Source organism: Molothrus ater, chromosome 1 (assembly GCF_012460135.2).
Source record: "Molothrus ater isolate BHLD 08-10-18 breed brown headed cowbird chromosome 1, BPBGC_Mater_1.1, whole genome shotgun sequence".
NCBI lineage: Eukaryota > Metazoa > Chordata > Aves > Passeriformes > Icteridae > Molothrus > Molothrus ater.
The window spans coordinates 101,743,020-101,764,757 of record NC_050478.2 but is presented as its reverse complement, the minus strand read 5'-3'; the positions used below and the strand labels follow the sequence as shown (position 1 = coordinate 101,764,757).

The 21,738-nt window shown below is 38.8% G+C and overlaps 1 protein-coding gene across 7 annotated transcripts in view; it reads right to left on the bottom strand.

Annotated features, from left to right (window-relative positions):
- PPP4R1 (protein phosphatase 4 regulatory subunit 1) overlaps positions 1-21,738 on the bottom strand; it is a 63,182-nt gene that overhangs the window by 25,381 nt on the left and 16,063 nt on the right. For 6 of the 7 annotated variants that reach the window (XM_036400453.2, XM_036400437.2, XM_036400488.2 and 3 more), the window contains 4 exons: positions 17,592-17,698; positions 3,562-3,704; positions 2,061-2,207; positions 380-487 (listed from right to left, as the gene is read on the bottom strand). In XM_036400453.2, the coding sequence (XP_036256346.1) occupies positions 380-487; positions 2,061-2,207; positions 3,562-3,704; positions 17,592-17,698 (505 nt within the window). Of the gene's footprint in view, positions 1-379; positions 488-2,060; positions 2,208-3,561; positions 3,705-17,591; positions 17,699-19,273; positions 19,318-21,738 lie in introns of all 7 variants that reach the window. The other variant, XM_036400496.2, reaches the window with a different exon arrangement.

The following is a 21,738-nucleotide window of genomic DNA, read 5'->3' as shown; positions in this document are numbered from 1 at the left end:
TGAAGATGAGCATCTTGAATTCCATCTGTGCACAGAGATATGAGCTCAGGTGGCTGACGCTGTATCAGCCACAGCTGGTTCATGTTTTCCTGGCTCCCAACACAACCGTAAGGACAAATGCCCAATCACACTGCAGCTATCTATAGCATAAGGACAAGCAGATTCTTTCTTTGTTTCTAGTAATAAGGGTAGTGATTCTGGAAAAAAAACCTCAGTGTCAAATACTAAAATTTGTGGAAATGTGAGATACAAAAACAGCTTTCACTTAACACATGTCACAAATGAGATCTACCAGGGAAGTTTCTTAGTCACATGCAAGTTCCAAGCACATGACACATTTTTTCACAGATAATCCAGACTAGATGCTCATAATTCATACCTTACGAACATGAAACATCCTGCAGTCACAGCACATCTCGCAGAACCTGGGAAGCACAAGTCTTTCTGTGATGTCCTTTCCAACCATGGAGGCCATTTTGCACATAATCTAATGACAAGACAGACATTAATCAGAGATGCTTGCATAACACACCATTCTGTGTCAGCTGAGCAGAGGCTTTTTACAGCTACTCTCTATTCTGATGAACATAATTTTACTGAAAACTGTGAAAAATAGTGAAAACAAAATGCCATTTGAATTGAAAAGGTTTGGCCACTTTTGCAAAGAACTGTGTTTCCCATTTACTTGTCATGACATGACACAGGTGTAGAAGATGACATTGATCTTCCAATAAACTGAATCAAATTCCCAGCTAACAAAGATAATTAGACTCTTAGAAATTATTCTCCTGTTACCCAACAGATCTTAAAAAAAAGTACATGATTCTTTTACTATTTCAATACAAAATGTACATATGTATAATTAACAGAAAATTCTTGACAATTAATATGCTTAAGAGACTTCTGAGTCCTGTATGGTTTAAAATTAATTACAACACCACACTGCATACATGCAACTCCCAAACATAAAATTCCCAAAGAAATGTATCGCACCAAAAAAGACCCGTCTTCCCTCTAACTGCTCTTTCATTCTAATTTGTACTGAAACTTAAAAAAAAAAGCTTTAAAAAGCAAAAAGAATTTTACATTTACCATTCCCCACCATGTCAGTAGAACTATTTACATTCATTCCCCTATAATAACAAATGATGACTTTTCTAACCTCTAGGGGGTTGATGAGGTACAGAAATTACTGTCAAGTTTCAATACCTTCAAAAACATGAAGACAGATAAAACTAGTCTGCTTATACTTTATTCCCTTTTGTAGTTGTAAGCTTCATCAAGAAGCACTAGAAATTTGGTGCCAAATCCAACAGTGCTAGAGACTTTTTATTGTTTATCAGTCCAGCCACTGTAGGAAAGTAAAATATTAAATGAGGTCTCTCTCAAGCAAAAAGAACAGAAAAAAGTTCACCCAGCAGAAAGCAGCAATATAAATTGCAATAAAAAAAGGAAACAAAAGGGCCTACATCTGCCATTTCTCCATTATAAATTAACTCATCTACTAACTATTTTAATTCAACACATACAATTTAATTACAAAGGTTGTGTCTAATGCAAAAAAATGGCCACCAACCAACCAACCATGAGTTAATCAACTCAGATGCTTATTACTTTGTCCAATAAAACACCACAAAATCAATAAAGAGAACACACATACAGCAAGGAGCAACAGAACTGAGGCATTAAAGCTTTTGAACTGATGGAAATTTTCCACACAGGCAATTTAAACTTCCATAAAATAAACAGACAAACATTCAAAAAACTAAAAAGACAACACAGCAGATGTTTTAGGAGTCAATAAAATTATCCCCTGCACTGTCTTGTCCAGCTGGGGTTTTTTTAAATAGCATATGTAAGTTTTTGAATTTAAATCTTAACTTGACCAGAGTGTACAGCACTGACACAGCACAGAAGAAGTTACAGATTTGTTATGGAGAGGGAATATAACATTTTCTTTTTAGTAATGGCTGTGCCACTTGGAACCACACCACCCCCACTGCACTATCAAGCATTCAGGCAAATTTTTGGCTGTGTGATTTGGCACTGCTGTTACTTACAGCCACAGCTTCTGTCTTCACATCGTCGTTGCTGTCTGGAGCTGTCAGATCTATCAGCACAGGGCACACTTTGGTCTCCACATCGTATCTCTCGATGAGCTCTTGCTCCAACAGCACTAACAACGCTGCCTGGCTTGTTTTTCTGACCTGCCACAAAAAGACAAAAACTGAACCAAGCAATTTCAAGACAGTTTTATTTTTTGAAATACATGCGTGCTGTATTTTGGAAGCTGTACCTATATACACCAACACACAGCAGTACTAACTGCACACAGTGACAGGACAAGTGCTCCACAAGTGCTTCTGCAAGCACTTCAAGTTTGCTGTCCTGTGTTTTGGGAAGTATGGAGGTGGATACCTGCTTTAATTGACAATGTGCAGGTGTTTCTTGGGTTCACACACAATTTGTTTTAATGTCGAAAAGAGCAGTCATGGCAAATTTGAAGCAAATGTGCAAAGAAAAAGCAGCACAATCAATGGAGAGCAACGAATTTCTAATACTTAACAAATCCTCTTTTTCTGAGATTAACAAGAAATAGGCTGGCAAGGAGAAACTGTGTTTATTTCCAATGCCTTTAAATTCTGAGACACATTTCTTTTTAGTCTCACTTGAAAAAAAATCGTGCAAAAGTAAGATACCCATTACTGATGCCATAGCTTGCTAACCCCTACCTCCAAAAGGAGTAATTTCACCAGAAGAGAAAACATTACATAGAGCAAGAGACTACACATACTGCAATGCAGCAATTTTGGAAACACCTTTGAGCTTTTTGTTTCAGAGATCCACAGCCCAATGAACTATTTAACAGAGGTTAACACAATGAAAACAATTACTGAATCTTCTAGCAGGAGAACATCAAACAAAAGTAGAGTTATTGTATTACACATGAATTAGCAAAACAACTACTAAGAAAAATAGGTTTGGGTAGTTATTTTTAACTCTGTATATTTTGAAAAGGGCAGGGAAAAAAGTGACCAACTCAAGAGGCCTAAAATATTGGAAATAATGTCTCAACTAGCATTAGTCTAGTCTGAAATGACTAGAGAAGCCTCAAGAAAGCTTTGGACAAGCTAACTTATACATGCAGAGAAACAAACCACATGAGCTCAATCCAAAAGGTTTATTGGATTGATATACAAATAACTGGTAATGAAGGTACATCATGAGGTTAAAAAAACTGAATTATACAAAGGACTCCGTTTCTTATTACTACTATTCCTTTTTTGCCACAATTTAAGTTATGTAAACTTGTCTAAATGACTAATTTTATCCATATGAATACAATATCAGATAAAAGGCCCCAAATCAGGACAGATCACATTAAATGTAAAAAACTGTCATTACATTTTCTTTAAATAAATTTATAGTATCATGTATTTCATGTCCATTCCAAATCCTTATATCCCAAAATATAACACACTTTTACCATGCTAAATTTAAATAATTTGGCATCGCAACAGTATTTCACCAGCTAGCAAACTACTCCTACCAGAAACTTACCTGGTTATTCTGGTCGGCGAGGTATCGCACCACAATTGGTAGCAGGTATTTGGAAAAAGCATAAGGGATTGAAGGTCTGTTTTCTTGACAGAACATAGCAATATGAGGCACCTGTTCCATCAGTTCTGCCCGCACTGTTGGCTCTGTAAGGGTCAAAACAAAACCAAAAAAAATGGCCCAATATGTTTACAAGCATGCTCCCAGATCCTTCAAGAGTAAGCTTCTTACAGCACTCTACATACAAAGTATGCTCTCAAGTGTTCATGTCAGTGTGTTTGTCAAGCTTCATTTTGACATCTTTTTACAAAACCAGATAGTACACTCTCTGCTGCTGAACTACTAAAAAGTCACATCTCACATTCTCAGTAAAGAAGAGGTGTAAGACAGCCAGCCACCAAACATTATGAGTATCAGAATGTGATGGTGTTCACAGGGGTCTTAAGATGAAGGAAGAGATGAGAATGTTGACTTCATGTTTCAGAAGGCTTGATTTATTATTTTATGATATATATTATATTAAAACTATACTAAAATAATAGAAGAAAGGATTTCATCAGAAGGCCAGCTAAGAATAGAAAAAGAAGGAATAACAAAGGCTTGTGACTGACCGAGACAGTCCGGACAGCTGGACTGTGATTGGCCATTAATTAGAAACAACCACATGAGACCAATCACAGATTCACCTGTTGCATTCCACAGCAGCAGATAATCATTGTTTACATTTTGTTCCTGAGGCCTCTCAGCTTCTCAGGAGGAAAAATCCTAAGGAGAGGATTTTTCAGAAAATATCATGGCTACATCAGAATTGTCCAAACTCCCTACGAGCATCACCTACTTCACAGAAACCTCCTATGCTGAAAGTCAGCCCAGAACTGGCACCACTGTGAGCAGAAGGAACTGAGGGAGAGTATGGGCCACGGCCTCTCAGGAAAGATCCCACTGAACAAGACAACCAGCCATAACCACAGATGCTGTTCTTCATTTTTTGCTTTTTAAGGCTACTGATGTAATTGTCAGATGGAAAAGGAAAGCATCTTTCCAGCTGCTTCTGCTAAACCTTTGAGATGTGTTTCTCACCAAAGTTGGTGATTATTTAAAAAATATTTAATTAAATTTTTAAATTCAAGAAATGGCACACTGCCTGGATGAATCCTAATCCCCACAGAATATGCACATATATCTGGGGGATGAGAGAAGAAGCAAGAGAAACAATACAGATGTAGATTCAATTCCAACTATTAGAAAAACAGATTCAATTTAAGAAGCAGGACCTTATTACGTGCCTAACTTCCCCCTGGGGATAAAAAAAAATCTGAACTGAGTACCTCTGCCCTTTCAGGATTTGCTGATATATGCAGTTACCACTGGTCAACTGATTACTTACAAAAAGACATAACATCAGTTACTCTCAAACTACACTAATTTGATTTAGAATATTTTAAATAATAAGATGTATGTGTCACAAGGATAGATACATATGCCTTACTGAATTTTTACCCAAAAGTTGTTCAGGTAAAAATGGTATAGCCTGAACCATCTTCCTTGGAATACTTGTAATTAACATGATTCACTAAAAATACAACCTTTTGTTAAACAGAAGCATGCAACATGCATTTGTATTTAACGTGGCAAATGTGTGCAGCACTTGGCTTTCTTGAACACTGGCTACAAGTGTAAACTCAGGTCTGAATAAAACATAACAAAGACAAAGCAAGTCCCCTGCTGCGTGCAGTCTTTTCTTCACTGAGAACAATGACAACAGAAAAGATCACTGCACACAAAGTAATTAAATGCCTGTGGGCTCCAGTTCCTTCACTATAGACTTAAATTACTTTTCCTATAGAAAAACATAACAAAATCCAAGTTGGGGGGAACCTTATAGATCATCTAGTTCCAAACCCTGGTGGTTGGGGCTCCACTAGACAGGTTGCTCAAAGCCCTATCCAACCTGGGCCTGAATACTTTCAGGGTTACTCTGGAAAGTTTATGAGTTGCTGAACAAGTTGCAAAATACAAAATGAAGTCTCAGACAAATCAATATCATATAGGTTTGCTGTTCATGACAATAAAGTTAAAAAGTCTTCCAATCTCTTCTGTATCTCTTCCCAAATGTTATCAGGAGCACACAGTAGAAAAACATTTTTGTTGAAACTTCAGATGTTCTGAAACATGTGCAGGTTGAACTCCATAAGCAATACTGGCATCCTGAAGTTCATATTGAAGAAGTCAGATCCTGAAGAACACTATACAAACTATGTGCAAGTTTTAGCAGATCTAACAAAAATTCACACCTTAACAAAATGCTGAACTCTAGTTTTGTGATCAAACACTCCATTTGTAGCACCAAAATATGCACCTGTAACTAGGACAAACTAATAGTTAATGAGATTATTGATTCTGAAAGTTGCAGTCGCCATATCATACTAATGCAAAGAAAGAAAATATTCCTATTGTAATAACTCATCTTTTGCTTCCTTATAAAAATTTGCCAGAGCAGTCCTTAGAACACGAGGAAGAGAAGGTGAAATTGTTCATTAGGATGAGGTGGTGTGGGGGGGTCAACCAAAGTAGATCAGGTGCTTTCAAGAGTCAAGTCAGCAAAAGTAACTGTTTTCTTCCTACATTTAATTCAATTCTGGTCCTTTTATCTGACAAGGCCTGGCTTCTTCAGTTCTGGAAGATGGGCTTGAAGTGTGCCTGAGAAAGGAGTTCTTTCACATGCCAACTTTGACACATCAATGTGGTTTTTTCCACCTGTGTGACAACCTGCTCAAAGGTAGCTGAGTTAAAGAAGCCTTGCACCCTCCATTTGCAACTGCCCAGTATCCACTGAAAGCAGAGCAAGAGATTGTCTCTGCAAACAGGCTCTACACAGCCCCTCTCCCAAGGGCAATTTGAAAAGGGTGTAGGTGGCAAACAGAGCAAAGTGAGTAACCATCAGGCTGGGCAAGGAGGACAGGAACTTGATGGTCAAGAAATGGGAACCAGTGCCCAAAGCCAGGGCTAGAGGAACTCATGCCCACCTTTCCTAGAAGGATGTTATTTCAAGACATGCCCAGGAAACGATCAATTGGCACAGGAGACTTACGTAACAATACTTATCCCTAGGGTCTTGTTCTCCCATCTTAGGACTCATGCCTTGTTTCTTGTAGCAGACAGAAGATGACTGGGGGAAGGGAGGGAGAGAGGGCAGAGGTCAAAGGAGATGGAGAGTAAGCAAAATCAATCTGACTGAGGCTGCATGCGTGGCAGCAGTTCTTCTTATATGGCTTCTAAATTTGCTTCGGGCAGTTCCCACCCTCCCGGACACAAAACCTGCAGCTTCCATTTATGCCAATGCTACTGTTCATGCAGCCAGACAATAAACCCTATCAAAGAACTGATCTAGCTGATGCAGCTTTTGCCTCACCACAGCAGCATAATTAAACAGCAAGAACTGGCACTTAATATTGATCTCCCTGGGCAATCACATAATTCCCTCAAGTAGCAGAATTGTCTGATGATGGAAGCAAGCAATGGTAAAAGAAGGTGCTAGAACTGAGGGAAAGAAGCAAAATATTGGGAAAGCAAATTTATTCCTCCTTCTAGTGTGAAGCTGTGCAAAATGTTCAAACCAGGCTCTTCACAGAGTAACTGCACACTACTCATTTGATTGCAGTCTGAACTGTCTTGATGCTGAAGAAATAGCTCTGCAATCAAAGACAACAAGAACGCTGTATTAAGTATATCAAGAGCCGTGTACATACTTTGGACACAAGGCACTCAAAATGGGGAGACTGTTTCCATACCTCTTTGACACCTCCAAAGTTTGCCTACCCACTGATAAAGAAAGGGCAACGCTCCCTTTCCCTAAATTGATGAGGTTTGCTGTGAAACAGGATTTATACATTTCTTTATGAAGCACTCCAGCAAGAGTGCAGGATGTACCAAAGCCACAAGATCTTTTTCCTTCAGAACAGGGTTTATCTATTATGCAGCACTTATGTCAGCTGCCTAACAATACTAACGACCTGCAGATGTAAAGTGAGCCCCTTTCTTCCTGAGCTACCAAGTCAGCTCTGGCTTTGTGAAGAACACGGGCAGATGAGATGATGCAATTAAAGATTTGAAACATTCATGCCCAGGAGTGAATTAGAACTGTAAAGTCACCTTAGTTCTTACATTCCCTAACTTTTAAGTACCCAGCTCTGGGATCTTTGTAAGGTCGATTCAAAGCAGCGAACAAGGAGGGCTGTGTAGGGAACTGGCTGTGTAACACAACACTGTAATTCGCCATCAAAAGGCGTTTGTGCTGTTCTGGGGAATTACTGCTGCTATGCAAGAACCTGAACCTTAAGCTTACCAATTTAGATAAGAGCTCAATTCTTCCAAAGGCTGAGGCATATGTTCCAGTGTGTACTGAATAGAGCCTAATCTTGCAGTCTGATGCAGTTACAGTAGAGCTTTTTTTTGCATTATGTTTCCTTAAGACCCAGGCAACAACGCCAAAAAAATCTACTGAAGTCAGAGTGCTTTCTTCCCTTCATCTATCCCTCAGCTTTGTCTTTAGTTTGAACAGGTGGCAGCTCCAAGCAGGGATTCCAGGAGGCTTCAATACATAACAGTGTCTGCCATTTCAGTTTAAACCTCCCTGTTGTTTAAAACCAAATTTACAGCTTGGTCATTGTGTTAGTTTTTTTTAGGTCAGCATTAATTTTCCTCATGGTAGCTGGTACGGGGCCATGTTTTTGATTTTTGCAGGAAACAGGGCTGATAAGGGATGTTTTAGTTATTGCTGAGCACTTAGACAGAGCCAGGGCCTCTTCTGCCTTTCACCCCACCTCACCAGTAATCAGCAGGAGACACACAAAGTGGGGATGCAGCCAGGACAGCTGATCTGATCCCAACTGACCACAGGGACACCCCAGACCATGGTGTCAGGCTGATCATATAGAGCTGAGGGACAAGGAGGAATGGGAGGAAGTTTGGAATGGTGGTGTTTATGGTCTCAAGTCACTGTCAGGTGTGATGGAGCCCTGCTCTCCTGGGGATGGCTGAACAGCTGCCTGCCCATGGGAAGGTACGAATTGCTCTCACTTTCACAGTGAAGAAGGCAGCTTAAACATTGTTTCCAGCACAAATTCAAAACATGGCCCAATATTAGTTACTATGAAGAAATAACTTACCTCTGCCAAAGCCAGTAGTTATCAACAGAGTGAACAGTGCACAGCAGTTACAAGTTGCTTTGTAAAGCATAAGCTCATCCAGCTGGGGAATATGTCTGCACCTCTGTGTTTTCTGCACTGTACAATACAGTCAAGGACCAGGCTTTCACACAGTATAAACTAACCAGGACGAGAATTTTGCTTCACGTCAACTTTCTATTTTAGGCAGTCTGGAAAAATCTCTGTACAGCTAAGTTCTACATAACATTTGCCTGGAAGAGTATTTTTCTGTTCAGCAGAGGAAGTATTTTTAAATGATCTTTTCAAACAACCTCTTGAAAGTACAAAGTCTATCTATTCATTAAAGTAGCAATCTACTAAAAAGAAACCCTGCAATCTGTTAAAACAAAACCTTTGAAAATAAATATTAATATAAAATACTAGATTTCCTTACTCATTAGCATTTTATTTCATTCTATCATATCTAGTGTATTATCTAGATACAGAATTACACTGAACCGAGTTTTAGGAATCAAGAAAAATTAAGAGAATGACAGAAGACACTGAAAATAGCTTCCATTTCTTCTGTTCATTAAACAATTTGGAAAAGAAGTTTCCAGAATAAAATGACACAGTTCTACCTCTCTTCATGTCCAGATCACACAAAACCATCAATATGTTCAAATCAGCATCTACAGAACCTGGGCAGACTTTTTTCTGCTTAAACAAACACTCAGTTTTAGTTATTTCACAAATGACCATTCAAATCAACATCCTAAACTGACTCTAAAATCATAGAAGTAATTAACTATTTCTTCTTTATCCATGAAAAAAACCATTTCCCCTAAAATCTGACACCATCTCATGCAAAGTGCCAGCATGCTCACTTGGCTACTCCTAGCACATACACATTTATAGATCAGCTCGGATCTATAAATGTCTAATGTTTATTTCAGCCCTGCTGAGGCTTTAGTTCACTCTCTATTCCACTTCAGCTATGAGGCAGTAAAGCACCACCATCAGCTGCATACTGAAAATTAAAAAGGGATTATTTTAGAACTGCACAGTGTAATACCAACTAATTGCTTCAGACCAGCTATTTATAAATCAAGTCATTACTCAGTGCCACCCCACAACTAGATTTATTTCACAATGCTTTATTCTGCAGCAAAGAACAGTATTTTAAAAAATGTCTGCTGTGCTTTCATTATCCCACTATGACCATTCTGAAATACAAGCAGCAGTGAACTTCCACTAGATTTGTGAGGAGCTGTAAGGTTTTTGTGTTGTAAAACTGTATATGAAGAACAACCACTGATGATGCTAAAGCTGCTTTAACTGACAATTTTTATGGAAGTTTTAAGGACACCTGAATATTAGTAATATTGCCCTTTGTTCTTACTAAGGGTTGTGAGCAACAGGGAAAGGTGTAAGTGCATGGCTTTGCATTAACACTTCAATTCAATAAAAGAGTAATTCACAGAATCACAGAATATCCTGAGTTGGAAGGGACCCAGAAGGGACCCAGAAGGATCATCAAAGTCCAACTCCTGGCCCTGCAGAGGACCACCCCAAGAGTCACACCATGTGCCTGAGAACATTGTCCAAATGCTTCTTGAACTATGCCAGGCTTGTGCTGTGACCACTTCCCTGGGGAACCTGTTCCAGCACCCAACCATCCTCTGCGTGAAGAACCTTGTCTTAATATTCAACTTAAACCTCCCCTGACACAGCTTTATCTATCCTCTTCTTTCCCTAAAAGAGTCTTCCATTTCCCTCTTTTTTCCTTCTTTCTACAAACACACGCATTCTCCCTTTTGATTTCTACCATTTCCCATTTCATCGTTCCCTCTGACTTTTCTACCTCTTTTGAAGATAAAATAAAAGCTCGACAAGTGGAAATACACTGCAACCAGAGCCCATCCCATTTAGCTTAGGAGTCCAGCAGAAAGGCTGATGCATGTGCTGCTTCAGTAGTCAGGCTCTTTTCTCCTACTAACCAGAAATGGATTTCACTACTGACTGGCAGAGCGAGAAGTGAAACACAGACTAATGAGCGAGGGAAAAGTCATCATTAGTCACTCATCAGATGCATGGAGAGGCAAAAGAAGTTTACATCAAGCTTAGGAGAAAATTCTTAGTGTAGCATGAGGTGGGAGACGAGGTAGGGAAAATCCTGGAACATGAAGATGGGGAAGGGAAGAAAATGCAGCTGGAGAAAGGCAAATATTATCGTTCCAATTAATATTGCTTACATATGAAGATTTTTGTTAAATTAAATGCTGCACTATGTGCTGTTTGACAGGTAATGTTGGCGTGTCTCAAAATACCAACAGCAGTAATTTAACCTACATTAATAAAGCCATTCAAGCACACTATTAAGTAATTAGGGTTGTGAGGCCATCCACATTAAGCCTGATTATAGAGCTTCAAAATTTAATGACCAATTAGCCTAATAATTGTTTTCAAAATCAGGTTGTTTTGGAAACTGCATTTACAAGTGATTCTTTGCAGTAAAGAGATTACTTTTCGTTCAGAAGAAAAACATCCTAGCTGGCTATATTCAGACAAATAAGCACCAGCCCTTCAGGATGTCATTTTATTTTCCCCCCATCATTTCTTTAAAAAGATATCTATGCATATCTATTTCATAGTAAGCTACATTACACAGGCATTTTAGGAACAAAGATAGAGACTTTCACTTTTAAAGAAACTTCAGAAAATAAAATTTGAAGCTTCTGAAGCCTCTTGCACACTAAGCAAAATGCCAGTAATGCAGTAATTCTGGCTGGGGCTAACTTTTAAAGCCAGTTAATTGCACTTCAGCACACAGTGATGAAATCTTGTATCATCTAAGCCACTCACAAGCTGATACAAAAAAAAAAAAAGTTTGAATTATGCTTATTTACTTAAGTCAATAACTCAGACATAAGGCCCTTGTTCAAGCTCTCACAAGCCTGTGGCCAGCGTACATTTGAAAATGAAGAAGACCCAGCTATCTTAATACAAAGATAAGCATTTTTTGATCTAACAAGGGTTTATGGGGGATAACTTAACATTTGCCAAGTACTAAGCTTACATGTCAAACTACTTCTTGGCTTGTATAGATTCAAAGACACCATAAAAAAATCTAAGTGAGAAATCATACCTAACATCCCTAAAGAAACAGAGAAATTACAAAGTGATTGAACAGCAGATTCAAAAGCATTACAAGGTATCTTTCTTAGCTGTCACTACTCTAGGAAACTTGGTGCCAAAGACAGCAGGGATGTCCAGTTTAGGACTGAAAAACACCCAAATTCCACAGCAGAATCACAGATTTAACAGCAACACCCAAGTACAGCAATGAAGACAAAAACAGAAGTCTTACAAATAACTCAGATTCAGAGAACAACTTTCTTTAGCAAGTAAGGGCCTTGGGGGCAGGGGATTATTCCCTAAATTCCACTGATGGGTTTCCTCCATGGAACAGCTGTTCTGTGCCATATACATACAAGAGCAGCACATGACAACAGGGCAGAGCAAATGCTCTGGTGGTGGTACTGGACATGAGCTGCTCCCAGTGCTGGCAGAACTGGGAGCAGCTCATGTCCAGTACCACCTGAAGGGGGTATTTTTTCCCAGTAGAAACACAACATTTTGATGTCGTGATTGATTTTAAGGCTACAAGTGTAAACTGGAACTAATTCATTACCAGGAGTCCAAATTACCCTGTCCAAACTGATACTATCAGGAGAAGGCACTCTTTATATCATTTGTATGTGCAGAAACAATGGTAATCAAAACTCTTTCACAAAATACAATTCACTACAACTCTACTCAAAGGGTCCAAATGAATTTCCATCAAAAGCTCTTTCTCTCAGATTTTTTTTTAAAAAAGCTTTTATAAAACCAGTTTTAGAGCTAATATTTACTTTTGCCATGATGCCTCAAAAAATGTGTCTTGGCTACCCAGTTGGAATCTCAATATATGTATCAATCATAGCAAACCATACTCACATAATTTTCTTCCATCCTACTATCATATTTGGACCCAGATATTTTTCTAGTAAAGAATATTTTTATTCCACATTAAAACAGTATTTAGCACAACCAAGATGACATTTAGGTTCTTAAAGTTTCATCACAGTAGATGAAGAATGAAAATTATTGGAAATTCTCCTGCTTTTAAACACAGAAATGGCTGTCTCAGCATAGCCCCAGCTTATTAAAAGGTATTAAAAACAACCAAAACAAACCTGAAAAAAGCTAAAAAAAAAAAACCCAAACCAAAACACCACAAACCCAAAGAATTTTAAAAAAACCCTGAGACTGATTGTTTTTCAAGCAAAGAACATGTCTGAAATACATCAACCCCACTACAAGATTTCTGAAAATGCAAGGTATTAACAGGGCAGAGCACTCTCTGGGCAACTTTAGAATAGCTGGTATTTCTAGTTCACTGCTGTACCTCTACTTTAGAAAACAGCATCAGTAGCCCAGAAACAATAGATGTTGTGTATCCTGGATATATTCTTCAATTCTAATCTCATTATACCAATTACTGTAAAAAAAAATTGGAAAAAAAATCTGACTTTCTGTGACTTGATTTGACAAGAGAAGACAAAGAGCTCCAAATGTTAAAAGAACTGGCATAAGACTAACAAGCATCAACAGTTAGAAATGAAAAGACTTGTACTTAGTCATAGATTAGTTTGACTTGCAAGTTTGTTTTTATTTTTATTTATTTAAACATTTAAACGTGAAGGTTTGACTCCAGGAGGGCTCTACCCATACAAATATCTTGCCCTAACCAAGCAAGTTAAAACACACAGGCACTTTTACAATGTTTTCTTATTCTAAATTCAGGGTCTTTTATGTTTTATGGACAAATTGGAAAAATAAATACTGTAAATGGAAAGAAGCAAGACAAAAATTAATAAGTCTAATAGTAACAACCTTAAACATACACACACAAAAAACAAAACCCCTGCAAACAAAACCAAAAAGCCAAAACAAAACAAAAAAATCCACTGTGCTCTAGTATGAATAATAGTCAAGCTCATATATTAAGAAGATACAAAGCAGATCAAGCTCCCTGTTGAATTTTCACATGGTTTAAAACACAAGGCTATTCTAATAACCTGTCTTACCGAAACCAGCCAAGTCCAATACTGCAACTGCTCGAGGCACAAGACTCACAGTTAAGTTTGCAGAAATTTAATTTGTGGGGCAGCTGCAGAATCCAGCACTACTAGTTTGGCAGATCTGAGACAACTTCTACAGTGCAGGAAAAGCCTGAACTGCTGCTTTTACTGACGCTGAGAAAATATCAGCTCTGACTAAAAATGTACCCCACCCTCGTTAAAGGCAACAAATTGATTTGAGCTCAACTCTTGGCTTCCACTACACTTCTGCCTAAATAAACTTCAATTTGACACACTTAGTTGGTCACCAATGAAAAGCCTAAGGCTACAAGTTGCTGCAAGAGGCCATTTTCCCTTGGACACATCTGTCCTATTTTCTAAACTGAAGAGGAGCTTCAGAAAGTGTCTGATGCTCTAAACTATTCACAGGGCCACACAACCAGGCAACTGTATATGCAGATTTCAGAAGCAGAGCTTTTCTAGGAAAGCACTCTATAAACAGTAGCACGCCACTCTTCTCAATTAAAGACACATTTTATTTTAAGTGAATAGTGACTTTTTTTTCCTTTTTAAAAAATCCTTGGAGAGGTACTCAATACAATTATGTAATGCTTACAACAGGCTACTTTTCCTGGCTAAACAAGGACATTCCCTCAGAAAAATAAAACCATGCATTTTAAATTAAGACAGTAGTGACAGAATAACAGAAATCAGCAGAATATATTTTTACCCTTGGAAAGCATTATCTTCTGCAGTTCCAGAAGAAGTGAGAAAAACTAACAGACATTAAATAGAAGAAACATTTTCTTCTCATTCAAGATTTAATACAAATTTATCTTCATAGCATACCAACAATTAAAAAAGAATGACCAGATCTTTTCTGATGTTCTGCTGCTAGATTTTCTTCCTTCTGGTATGTCAACTGTATCTAGCTATGTTGAAATCAAGCCCTTAATTCTTTCTAGATAATTTTTAAACCAAAATTCTGCCACAGCTCTGTCCACTTCATTTTTCCCTTCATGCACTTCCCCATGACTTTTTAAGCACTCCCTTTCTTTCACATTTGTTTTTAATTTTTCTCTTGCTTTTGCCTTTTATTCTAAACACTCAGCAGTCTCAATATATTGATTAGCAACAGACACACTGGATCTACAGAGCCTTCCTACTCATTGCAAAGAGGGAGCACAAGCAAGCTCACTACACCGGATTTTACAAGCAGACTTTTGGCATCTTCAGGGATCTGCTTGGTGGAGGTACCATGGGATAAAGCCCGAGGGAACAGCTACACAAGAAAGTTAGTTAATATTCAAGGATCACCTCCTCCAAGTTCGTGAGCAATACATCCCAACAAAGAACTAGTCAGGCAAGAACACTGGGAGGCCTGCATGGATGTACAAGGAGCTCTTGGACAAACTCAAGCAAAAAAGAGGAAGCCTGCAGAGGGTGCAAGCAAGGACTGGTAGCCTAGAGGGAATACAGAAAAATTGTCCGAGCTGCCAGGGACTGGGTTAGGAAAGCTAAAGCTTTAAAGGATTAAAACTGGCCAGGGATGTCAAGGGTAACAAGAAAAGGTTCTATAGGTACAGCAGTGATAAAAGGAAGACTAGGCAAAATATGAGTCCTCTGTAGAAGAAAGAGGGAGACCTGGTTACCCCAAACAAGGAGATGGCTGAGGTACTCAATGATGTTTTTCCCTCAGTCTTCAGCGACAAGTTCTCCATCTGAGTTCCAGAAGGCAAAGGAAGGGATTGGGAGAATGAAGAACTGCCCACAGAAGAAGATCAGGTTCAAGATCATCTCAGGAACCTGAAGTTGCACGAGTCCACAGGACCTGATGCAGTGCATCCACAGGTCCTGAGGGAACTGGCAGAAGGAGTGGCTAAGCCACTATCCATTATATTTGGGAATTGTGGCAGTCCACTGAAGTTCCCACCAACCTGAAAAGGGAAAACAAACCCCTCATTTTCAAAAAGAGAAAAAAAGAAGACACAGGGCCATCTCACCTTGGTGCCTTAGCAAGACCATGGTGCAGCTGCTCCTGGAAACTGTGAGAAGGCACATGGAAAATAAGGAGGTAATGTGTAAGAGCTAACACAACTTCACTAAGGCCAAACCACTCCTGGCAAATCTGTTGGCTTTTTACAATGGGGTTAAAGTGTTGGTGCATAAGGGAAGAGCAACTGACCTCATGTACCTGGACTTATGCAAAACATTTGACACTATGTCTTTAAGTCCTTGTTTTTAAATCAGAGACACAGATTTGGGAGATGGCCACTCAGTGGATAAACAGCTGGCTAGATGGTTGCACTCAAACAGTTGTGGTCAACAGCTTGATATTCACGGGGAGACCAGTGACAACTGGAGCTCCTTAGGGGTCAATATTGGGTTCAGCATCCTGGTGGGTGACATGGACAGTGGGATGGAGAGCACCCTCAGCAAGTCTGCCCACTACACTAAGCTCTGTGGTGGGACTGACATGCTGGAGGGAAGGGACAGCAGCCACAAGGACCTTTACGCACCTGAGAAGTGTATCCATGTGAACCTCATGAATTTCAACAAGGCCAAGAACAAGGTCCTGCACCTGGGCTGGGACAAACCTTGGTACCAATGCAGGGTTAGTAGAGAATGGATTAAGAGCAGCTCTGAGGAGAAAGATTCAGAGGTGTTGGTTGATGACAAGCTCAACACGACCCAGCAACGTGCAGCCCAGAATGCCAAACACATCCTGAACTGCATCAAAAGCAGCATCGGCCAGCAGGGCGAGGGAGGGGATTCTGCTCCCCTGCTCTGGTGAGACACCATATGGAGTGCTGCATCCAGCCCTGGGGATCTCAAGATAAGAAGGATGTAGAGCTGTAGCAGCGAGTCTAGTGGACGGTAATGGAACTGCTCAGAGAGATTGAGAATCTGTCCTATGAGAGAAGGCTGACAGAGCTGGGGCTGTTCAGCCTGGAGAAGAGAAGGCTCTTGGGAGACCTTACTGCAGCCTTCTGGTACCTAAGGAGGCCTGAAAGAGAGCTGGAGAGGGACTTTTTACAAAGCCAGGTAAAGCAGTAATGGCTTCAAACTGATAAGCAGTTATGGCTTCAAACTGAAAGAAGGCAGATAGCAGAAAGTCTTCACTATGAGAACGGTGAGGCACAGGAACAGGTTACCCAGAAGCTGTGGATGCCTCATCCCTGGAAGTGTTCAAGATCAGGCTGGATGGGGCTTTGAACAACCTGGTTTTGTGGAAGGTGTCCCTGTCCATGGTAGGTCCCTTCCAACCCAAACCATTCTCTGATTCTATATTTGCATCTTTACCAATTCTTGCTGCTTCTCTTACCTGCACGCCTGGTTGCCCAAAAAGGTGCAAAGGAACAACTTCAGCATTTAAATTCTATCAAAACTTATGAGAGTGTTGCACAGATGGTTTCCAAGTTTATTTTCAAGGCAAGAAACAAATATCGATCTACAAATCTAAAATAATCATGCAGATCTTTTGAGTAGCAAAAGTAAATAATAAAAGTTACTAAAAAATGTACTATTGGAAAGCTGCAGTCCTACATTTTGAAGGGGTGTAAATCTGTTGATGAAAACAGTAAGGAAAAAAGTCATCTTTGGGGGATGATTAAGAAAAAATAAATGTTACACTATTTATTGAATTTGCAGAAGCCTCATTTGAATATTGGAGAAAGAACATACTGCTTCTGTGCTAATCACAGGTTTACAACCTCTGATTTTCCCCCATCAACCCAGTAAAATGTTTAGTGCTACCTACCTGAATCATCAGCTAATCTGCTGATTCTCTCCAACACAGCAATACAATCTCTCTCATCATCACTGACTTCCTTCAAAGTGTCCAGCAAACTTCGAGCCACCATTTGCCTAGTTTACAAGAAAGATTAAAAAGAAGCATTATTTGTGTCCAGAAATACAGCTAAATCAAAAAGTTGTGAATCAGAGAAATTTCTTACACCAAACAGAATTTTATATATATTCACTTAAAATTCAATTTATAAATTATAGTAAGTTTAGTTAGCCCTGCTTTGGGAATTCTTACTTCTGATATCTGGCATAATCTTAAAGAATTGTAACCTTTAAATATAACATTAAAGTATCCCTTTCATTTACAAGGATAAGAGAAACCAGCCACCAAGACCAGAAATAGTAATCATCTTCTAAGTGGGCAAACAGGAGCTGAATGTTAGGAAGTCAGAATCAGCCTTCCATCCATCCTCATCTGTGACGTCCTTAACTTGTTCCATACAAAGCAAAGTAACACTAGTGTCATTAAAATGTTTTTAAATAGAACTCTGAATTTATTTCAGAAAAGCATGAATACTCAAGCCAAAGATTTTCATACCAATGGTGCTATAGTTGACATTTAAACCAATGGTGGTTGACATTTAAAAGTCAAACTTCATTTGAATGCTATGGGTATGTACTGTGAAAATAACATGTACTACCCAACCCATGTGTACCTGAGACATACATTAAGCAAAGCAGAAACATTAAAAAATATTAAATAAGTCATAATCAACTCAGTTACTACTTCAAATGCACAAGAAAATTTTCTATGGATTAATTTATGAGTGATGAGATATAGTCAGATTTGGGATTTTGTCCTCCAAGGTTCTGTCATAGCCTGTGCTACAAAGTCATACCCATCAGGTACCTAGACAGCCCTGAATGCAGCTGGGAATGTGTGGCAATCAACCTTTCTCCTGAAAAACACCCTGCAATGGCATAACTCTTTTCTTACCCCACTGGATAACATGGGTCACATGTCAGTGCAGAGAGCTAGCAGAATTATCCCTGGATAATGGAATCGGAATGGGCCAAGGAACAGTGTCCAAGACACTGGTAGATCTGGTAATGCCCTGGAGCAACTCAACAAAACACTGAAGTAGCAAGTGTCAGGTGCCAGGTAATTACAGAAATGAAGGACAGAAACACTCCTAGGATGTAGCCTAGGTAGAAGCACTGCTGACAAACAGCAGTGCTGTAGACAAGAGCAGAGGCATACCTAAACTTTATTATGTTCACTACAAGCAGTGAACGTGAGCAGTGGTCAACAACTTACAAGAGAACAGATGGTTACATTCCTAGTGCACAAGGGAAGCTCAAGAACTTCACAATTCCATGCAATCAGAGAAAGGCAGGAGGTTTCCATGAATTCCCAAAGCTAAGCACACATTTTCTCCTACTGAAAATCAGTAATTTAAATATTGCACATTGGCCAGTTGCAGAACTATTTTAAATTAAACTGTTTTGACATACAGATGTATAAAATCTTCTAAAAAAAACAAACTGAAGAAACCATTTGCCTTTAATTAATTTCTTCTCCCTCACTCTTTTCAACTTGACAGAAGTACATCTCTCAGCAGAGACCTTGATACGCAGTTAAAATTCAGCCATAAAAACCCTAACAGAGGGAAACAGACTGCATGACACACTAACCTAGAAGCAGAGTTGACTTGGTCTTTTTAAAGGGCTGGACACCTCTGAAAAGAGAAGAGGAACAGATGAAGCAATTTCATAAACCAGCCTGTGTGGACACGTGTCTCCTACATATTTAATGTAGTCTTGGAAAGTGAGAGACAAGTCAACTAACCCACTGAGTCTCAGCAAGTGAGGAACCACAGCAAACAGCACTACTGCCAAGATGTGCTTTGGTCTGAAGAGAAAAAGCAGCAATAATTCCTCATATGAAATGAAGGAACTGTGTTCAGGAACTGCCTCACTATTCAAATAGATTTATTGGTGAGTGCTCTACACTTCCGAGCCTTCTTAATGAGGAATGGAAGCAAGTTCAAGGCAATAAAGATTAAAAAAAACCACAAGTGATTTTAACACAAAAAAAAACCAAAAAGAGACAAAAGCTAAGCTCCAAACTGCACCAGCAACTAGCAATTGGTTTTTAAAGCAAGTAGCAAAAAGGAATCATCATCCTTGTATGTATGTACACACACCAGTGCTACCAGACACAAGAAGACTCCATGTTTCAGGGTGATGGCTTTGGCTTTCTGCTCAACATGTACTCTTGCTGCAATGTGATGTTGGATTATTAAGACATATCCTAGAGATGCTTCTCAAATCTGAAGGCTGCTTCTTCAATAATCACACCACAGCCAGACTCCCACTTGCCTTATTTTGCCAATAAACAATTTATTGTAATATTTGTCAGGTTCCCCTCCATTCTCATAGGCAACATCTGTGGTGCTCATGAGCAACACCTAAACCAGTAAAAATGTAAAACATAACATACTAAAAGTTGTCACAAAGCAAAACCTTCCACCATTTGGGAAGCTGTTAAAGGATTCCCTACTTCTCTCTCTTTCAGTTAACCTTATGAGAAATCTTACATATTTAAACAAAGAAGATATTGCTATTTCCAAGCCTCATCTCCTGAAATTTTTTAGGACACAGACACTGATTCATTTCCATCTCAGAACAAATGGCTGAGAAATCATGAGCACTCAAAGAATCCACTTAAAGGAGACTAGACTTTTGCAGCAGTTGTTAAAAATCCCTTCACTTTAATCATTCAATATAATCACAGACTGCAAATATGCTGCATAGGTAGACCATTAACCAGACAGAAAAGGATAATAAAACCAAATGCAAAGAGAAATAATACCTAAAATGAAACTTAAAGATTAAAACCTGCCATACCAAAAGCAAATTCATCCAATTAAAGGGGGAAAAAACATCTTACCCTAATTTACCCAGATTCAATGATTATGTTTCAAGAATTTGGAATGTGTAATATGAAGCTCCCACAGAAATGCAGGTTCCAGGTCACAGAAACAACTGAAGCATTATTAACTCAATCATAGTATTTTAAAACTTTTAAACTACTCATTAGTAATTGGATGTGCTGATACCATACTAAGACATAAGAATAAATGAATGTAATTGAATTAATCTTTTTCATATTAAATGCTCCAGTTCCTCTGCTTAGCAGAAATCCCTCCTATTATTCTGAGACTGACTAATGCTGAATCATCAGAAACTGACTGCAGTAGTCACTATCATTTATTGTGATCTAAGTGCTACTCAGTTATACCATTAATAATTATCATTTGCTATTTCCTGTATTTTCTAATGCTACATAACAATAGGCCTACAAAGAAAGCTAGGATTAAAAAACATGTTTGTACCAGCAAAAATAATCCAAACAAGCAAACACAGGGGAAAAAAAAAAATCAGGAAAAACTAGTTAGTCCGACCACCTTTCCCTGCAGGAAAGCACAGGGTGCATAAAGCTGGACAGAGCAATTAAAAGGATTCCCACTTTATGCATGCCCATAACCAATACAATCCATACTGAGAAATCACCGTTTTTTCTTAGGTGGGCAAGTAAGATACTAGGAACAGCACTGCTGGTTAAAATTCAAGATACACAACTTGAGTTTCTGAAGATACACAACCTGAGTTTCTGAGTTTGTTCTCCTTCCTACTTGCTTTTATTACATAATTGTCACCTGGAGACCTGAACGCTCCTCTTCCCTCCCTCCCCATGAAAAGTGAAAACATGCAAAAACTCTCTCCTGGTAGTATAACTGTCAATTTCATCTTAAATTGTAAAATACAGCAATTTTGGATTTTGGGAAAAAACAAAATTTGAAAATGATGCATATTTCAGAAGTTATATGTGCATACAGGTTTATGCAGGTTATAACAAGAGAAACCATTCTGCAATTTTCAGCTTTGATTCAATGGTATGTTCACACATGTAGTGTGGAATTTTAAGTACAGTTCACGTGACTTAAGTTAAGAACAGGGCTAAATCCTTTCCAAACCCAGGCCATGAACAACAAAACAGAGGCTATCCTATTGGGTGGTTGATCACAGACTTTGCTTCTGCATATTACTGTATTAAGAATTCAGCATTAAAGCAAACACACTTCATTAAAAGCTTA